This window comes from Erinaceus europaeus, chromosome 11 (assembly GCF_950295315.1).
Source record: "Erinaceus europaeus chromosome 11, mEriEur2.1, whole genome shotgun sequence".
NCBI lineage: Eukaryota > Metazoa > Chordata > Mammalia > Eulipotyphla > Erinaceidae > Erinaceus > Erinaceus europaeus.
The window spans coordinates 74,357,485-74,363,484 of NC_080172.1; the positions used below are offsets into that span (position 1 = coordinate 74,357,485).

Here is a 6,000-nt window from a genome sequence, read left to right on the forward strand (position 1 = left end):
TAAATCTTTTTAAAAAATGTATTGGGCCTTTTATATTTTCTTACTGTGTAGCTTAATTACCTAATGCAAGATTTCTCAACCACTTTTCATTTTCACCTCCCTAAGGAGCCATTTCAGATATTTATTTCCTAGTTGCCCCTATCCCATGACATTTTAATATATATTTATGTACTATATGTGTGTTTATGCCTTATATAGAAAAGAGTAAAATTTGTTTAAATCTACCGACAAGCATTTTTTTCACCCCTTTGACAATAAAAGCCCCTACTTTGAGAATGGATAGCCAGATAGAACACTATGCAAAAAAGTTATTGTAACTCTTCAATATGTCTCAAGTCTATGTATTTTGTTTTTATAGCTGCCTGCCTCTCAAACATCACATGGTGACCACTCCAACACTATTACTATGGGGAGAGAAAGATGCATTTATGGAGGTTGAGATGGCTGAAGTCACAAAGATTTATGTTAAAAACTATTTTAGGCTAACTATTTTGTCAGAAACCAGTCATTGGCTTCAGCAAGAACAACCTGACATAGTGAACAAACTGATATGGACATTTCTGAAAGAAGAAACAAGAAAACGAAATTGACTTTTCTATAGCTTCTGCGAGGGGTCTGTAATGAAATCTCTGATTTTCTAAAATTGTAAATCAACTTCTTTAAGCTTTATTAGTAAAAAAAAAAAAGTTTTAATATCATAGATAATTATCCTGAAAATGATATTGGGAAAAATCTGAGAATGTATGAATATGTAAAAAGTATTGCTTTTCTTCTGTTGTATTTTGCACAGAAAAACATCTGCCTTAAGATGTAAACAGTTCTATAAAAAAGGAGGTTTGGGGTTGGGTGGTGGCATACCTTGTTAAGTGCACAAATCACCATGAGTAAGGACCTGGGTTTGAGCCCCTGCTTCCCACCTGTAGGGATGAAACAAGTTTATAGGTCTTTCTCTCTCTCTCTCTCTCTCCCTCTCTCTCTCCCTCTCCCTCTCCCTCTCCCTCTCCCTCTCCCTCTCCCTCTCCCTCTCTTCTCCTTTCAAATTCTCCCTGTCCTGTCAAATAAAAATAAAATAGAAAAAAAAAGAAGTTGGGCAAAATGGCTCAGTTTTGATTTCTTGCTTTCTTTACCCTGTTAACTAACATATGGTGCCTTTTACAAATGTGTGTTAAAGATAGATGTGCCATATTAAAAGGCAAACATACAATGGTATACATTTTTGTTTCATTATTCCTTTTACTATTTTTAAACATTAAAATTATATAATCAAACCTTTTGCATTTATACTTATTAGTTTAAAGGCAAATATGACTATGTTAATGTGTACTCTTTTTAAAATGTTTTATTTGTTATTAATAGTTTGTTACAAGATTATAAGATTTCAATGTACATAGTTCCACACCACACCCACCACCAAAGTTCTGTATCCCTACCCTCCAACCTCCCAAAGATAACTACCATAGTTCTCACAATTCTTACAGTTTGCTTGCTTCTGTATTCTTTGCATTTTTTGATAAGTCTATGTAAGTCAGATCTCTAGATTCCACATATGAGTGAAACCATCTGGTCGTTGTCTTTTATCTATTATTTTGCTAAGCATAAACTCCTACAGTTTCATCCATTTTGTCCCAAATGACACCATATTACCCTTTTTATTGCAAAGTAGTATTCCATGGAATATATATTCCCATAGCTTCTCTAGCCAGTCATCTGTTGATGGACATTTAGGCTGATTTCACTCTTTGGCTATTGTGGATAAAGCAGCTGTTAACACAGGGGTGCATATGTCTCTTTTAGTTAGTGTCTGAGTGTTGTTTGGATAAATGCCCAAGAGTGGTATTGCTAGATCATAAGGTAATTCCATTTTTATTTGTTTAAGGTTTCTCCATACATAGTCTTCCAAAGGGGCTGTACCCCTTTAGTTTAGTTTGCATTACCACCAACTAAGCACTCTTAAAAATGTGCCAGAAATCCTATTTATTTATGGAAGATTAACATAAAATGTGGAAATCCTCACACATTGATATATATGTATATTTTTTAAACATAGCAAAGTAGGAGGTTCACCTATGAATTACTTGCCTTAATTGTTGACTTAATTTGTGAAAGATTTAGCTAAAAGAATAGGGCAGGCTAGATAGCATAATGGTTATGCAAAGAGACTCATGCCTAAGGCTTCAGAGTCCCAGATTCAATTGCCCATACCACTATAAACCAGAGCTGAACAGTGCTCTGGTTAAAAATTTAAAAAAAAAAAATAGAAAAAAAGATAAAGGATAATAATGTCTTTTTGCACCATTCAGTGCAAAAATAATTGAATACTGTATTTCATGTATGCACTAGAATCTGAGCTCCACAGGGCAGAGATTGTATTATTGTTTTTAACTGTCATGTACCTAGTATCTTGAGCATTTAGTTCACTATAGATATTCAACTATTTGCTTAATGAATTAATAGCATATTTTGCATATTACAAACAGTCTGGGGAAAATTTTAAAAAGTGACATTGTAATACAGAACTTTCTCTTAGTATGCACATACAGAATGCAGTTAAACTAAACAAAGATTAAGAGAACAGAAACAAGTAGTACTAATTAGAGTAAGAACATAGTTACAGGATAAAAAATGCTATGAGCTTGAGGGACTCATTGGGCTGATTTCCTTTGGCATGGAGGAAACCAGTTGCATTGTTAAATTATAGCTTCTTAAAGACTACAACTGTGTTCCTGTGAAAAGAATGTTTCCTTCTATAAGCACAGTTCTGTTAGTGACAGGAGTGGAATGTCCCATAAGGATTCTCTTCATCGTATCCTAGCAACTTATTTTTACTAATAAAAGTTCAATATATGATTACACTTGTGCCTCGTAACATCTCAAGGTAGGGGTGTCATCAGTATGTAGATGTGGAAGAGGTTTTGTCAATGCCCACAGTGTAAGTGTTAAAACCAGGATCACACCTAGATTTCTGTAGTTGTGAAGTCAATAATTTTTAACATCTAGGTCACATTCTGTTTAACAGATTCTGTCCTCCACATTACTCTGCTTGTTTTTTTAATAAGCTGATGTGTTCCAAGAAATGAAAACCTCTCTCAAAACATACAGCTTGACTTTTAATTCTGGGAACTAGAGCTTTTAATTTTGAGAATTAAATTAGTAATCACCAGTATGAGAATCGTCTATACAGCATTGTCAGAGCTGTAAATGCTATAAGACATGGAAGAAATTTTGGTTCTTACCTACTTTGATTATGCAACTCTCTCAATCATTTTCAGAAGGTAGCAGCAAATGAAAAAACAGTGTTTGGTGACTGTACGTTGACCCAATAAAGTAACCTTCACTTATCTTAGCAAATATCTGCTACTGACAAAGGTGATGCTTGTTGTTCTATCAGTTTGGAATGCTGTTTCAGAAAAACTAATGTTAAGAATATGAATCAAATGTGGCATGGCTAATTCTGGTCTATGCTAATGGATGTATTCTAATTGTCAATGAATATAGAAGAGTATTAATAACTTATATAAAGGCTCAAGGCTGCCTGCCACAAGCTACACTTCTTAGTATAAGGAGATATAATGTCTCCAGAAATCTATCTGTGAGGTGTAAATAAACTTGACTTGTCAGCTACTAAAGCAATTCACAGTAGGTAAACTTTATTGGTAATAGCACTTAAATAAAAAAAAATGTTGTAATTTTAAATTAGCATGTCCTAAGTAGATATACAATATATGTTTAATATAAATGTTAGAAATTATGTGAAAATAATTTTTAAGCATATGTCAGAGGGAAGTTTTTTTTTTTTACAAAAGTAGAAAATATTGTACTGTTGATATAATTCAGTTATTTTATTACATTATCACTTTTGGTTTTTCTGATTTTAAAGGTAACACATCATTTCCTATAAAACAACAATTATGTGCAGACAGAAAGACACTTGAATATGAGGCAAGGGTGTGCTCTGGGGGCCACTCCTATATCCACCATGTCCACATCCTGGGATTATTGAGAGTCTGTCTCATGGCTGAGGACCCCTCCTACTCCGAGGTAGAACTGGTACAGCCAGTCATCAGCTTTGGGGTTATCAAATCCTTGTACCCGCCAGCTGTGGTCAATCCCTTTGTACAGAAGACGCACCTTAATGCTTGGCGCTGGGCCTACACCATCATCATGGGAACCGTGCTGCTGCCGTTGCGGGTGTCCTGCATCGCTTTCCTCTTCATCTTCCTCTGGCCAGCAGTCATGCTTTACACCATAGGCCGCTCAACCCAACAATCCACGCCCACCAAGAGCTGGAGAAAAATATTGGTACAACCAGCCCTTAGGTTCATGTTTCAGGCTGTGTTCTTTTTTGCAGGGTTCTTAGTAAGAGTAAGAGGGAAAAGGGCAACCCATGAAGAGGCCCCCATCTTTGTGACAGCACCACACTCCTCTTTCTTCGACGCAATCGCCTGTGTGGTGGCGGGGTTACCCTCAGTGGTATCGGCCTTACACAATGCACAAATCCCAATGATTGGCAGAATCCTCTTGACAACTCAGCCAGTGTTTGTGAACCGAGAAGATCTCAATTCCAGGAGGAACACCCGGAACGAAATCGTGAAGCGAGTTACTTCTAATAGGAAGTGGCCACAGATCCTGATTTTCCCGGAAGGAGTGTGTACCAACCGCACCTGTCTGATCACTTTCAGATTAGGTGCCTTCACTCCAGGTGTCCCTGTGCAACCAGTGCTACTCAGGTACCCAAATGCCCTGGACACAGTCACGTGGACCTGGCAAGGGTTTTCAGCACTGCAAGCCTGTATGTTGACACTAAGCCAGCTCTTCACCAGGGTAGAAGTTGAGTTTATGCCTGTTTATATACCAAATGACATAGAAAAAAAAGACCCTGTCCTTTTTGCCAACGCAGTGAGAGTCAGTATGGCAAATGCTCTGGGAATACCTGTGACAGATCACACCTATGAAGACTGCAGGCTGATGATTTCCGCAGGCAAACTTCATCTACCCTTCGAAACTGGCTTGGTGGAATTTACAAAGCTTAGCCAGAAACTGAGGTTAGATTGGGATAACATTCATCAGCATTTGGATGAGTATGCTGCAATTGCAGTAGCTGCAAAAGGAGGGAAGATAGGGATTAAAGAATTTGCAACTTACTTAAAACTCCCAATTTCTGGGCCCTTGAGACAACTTTTTGCCCTCTTTGATAGGAATAACGATGGATGCATAGACTTTAGAGAATATGTGATAGGACTGACTGTTCTATGCAATCCTTCCAACACTGAAAGGATTCTGAAAATGTCATTTAAACTTTTTGATCTTGATGAGGATGGTTTCATAACAGAAGAGGAGCTAGCTGCTATACTTCGGGCAGCTTTTGGAATGCCAGATCTTGATGTTTCCACACTCTTTGAGCAAATAGCTGGAGAGAATTCAAAGTACATTTCCTACAAGAAATTTAAGAAATTTGCCCTGAAGCATCCAGAATATGCCAAGTTATTTAGTTCATACTTAGACCTCCAGACAGCCTATATGTATTCACTGCCACCAGTAGAGGTTTAATCGCTGTCATCAGATGTTAAAGTCCTTGAAAATAATGAAAATACCTTCCATGTTGAAACTATGATTGAAATTAAAATCATTCTTTGAGGTAAACACAATAGTTTTTACTCCAAATGACCTGGACATTTTAATTACGATATTTCAAATATGCTTGGTGAATGAGTATTTCAGTTAGACTTTATAGTAACTACCTTTTTTCCTTAAAAAAACCATTTGTTTGTAATTTAATGTAGAGGTGTAAGACACCTAGTCATAAATTTTCTTTATTCAGCATGGCTTGAGTTAGTACCTTTATTTTGTTTGGTGCTAAATCCAGAGTAAAGCCTATAATTTCTCCCTCATTTTTTTTTTGCAAAGAATACAGCTCACTAGGAGCCCATTGGCAATAAACAAATACATTTAATTGCCATTTTTATTCTCTCAAACAAAGATCTGCTGGAAAAAACCTATTTT

At 36.6% G+C, this 6,000-nt stretch overlaps 2 protein-coding genes across 3 annotated transcripts in view; both read left to right on the forward strand.

Moving 5' to 3' along the window:
• The window catches only part of EPHX4 (epoxide hydrolase 4), a 57,844-nt gene extending 53,889 nt beyond the window's left edge, over nt 1-3,955 (forward strand). Inside the window, exons 7-8 of one of the 2 annotated variants that reach the window (XM_060202066.1) lie at nt 359-613; nt 3,878-3,955. In XM_060202066.1, coding sequence (XP_060058049.1) covers nt 359-590 — 232 coding nt within the window. In that variant the 3' untranslated portion in view covers nt 591-613; nt 3,878-3,955. Of the gene's footprint in view, nt 1-358; nt 834-3,877 lie in introns of those variants that run through there. The other variant, XM_007524669.3, reaches the window with a different exon arrangement.
• On the forward strand, nt 2,824-5,645 carry LOC103114948 (lysophosphatidylcholine acyltransferase 2B-like). Its single transcript, XM_007524677.3, has 2 exons — nt 2,824-2,929; nt 3,878-5,645. Exons 1-2 carry the CDS (start codon nt 2,899-2,901, stop codon nt 5,545-5,547), a joined length of 1,701 nt encoding a protein of 566 aa, XP_007524739.2. The 5' UTR covers nt 2,824-2,898; the 3' UTR covers nt 5,548-5,645.
• Nucleotides 5,646-6,000: the final 355 nt, after the last annotated feature.

Coding starts and splice junctions, on each gene's coding strand:
- LOC103114948 (XM_007524677.3), top strand. CDS start 2,899: ATGTGGAAGAGGTTTTGTCAATGCCCACAGT. Junction 2,930..3,877: donor GTTTTGTCAATGCCCACAGT/GTAAGTGTTAAA, acceptor CTGATTTTAAAG/GTAACACATCATTTCCTATA.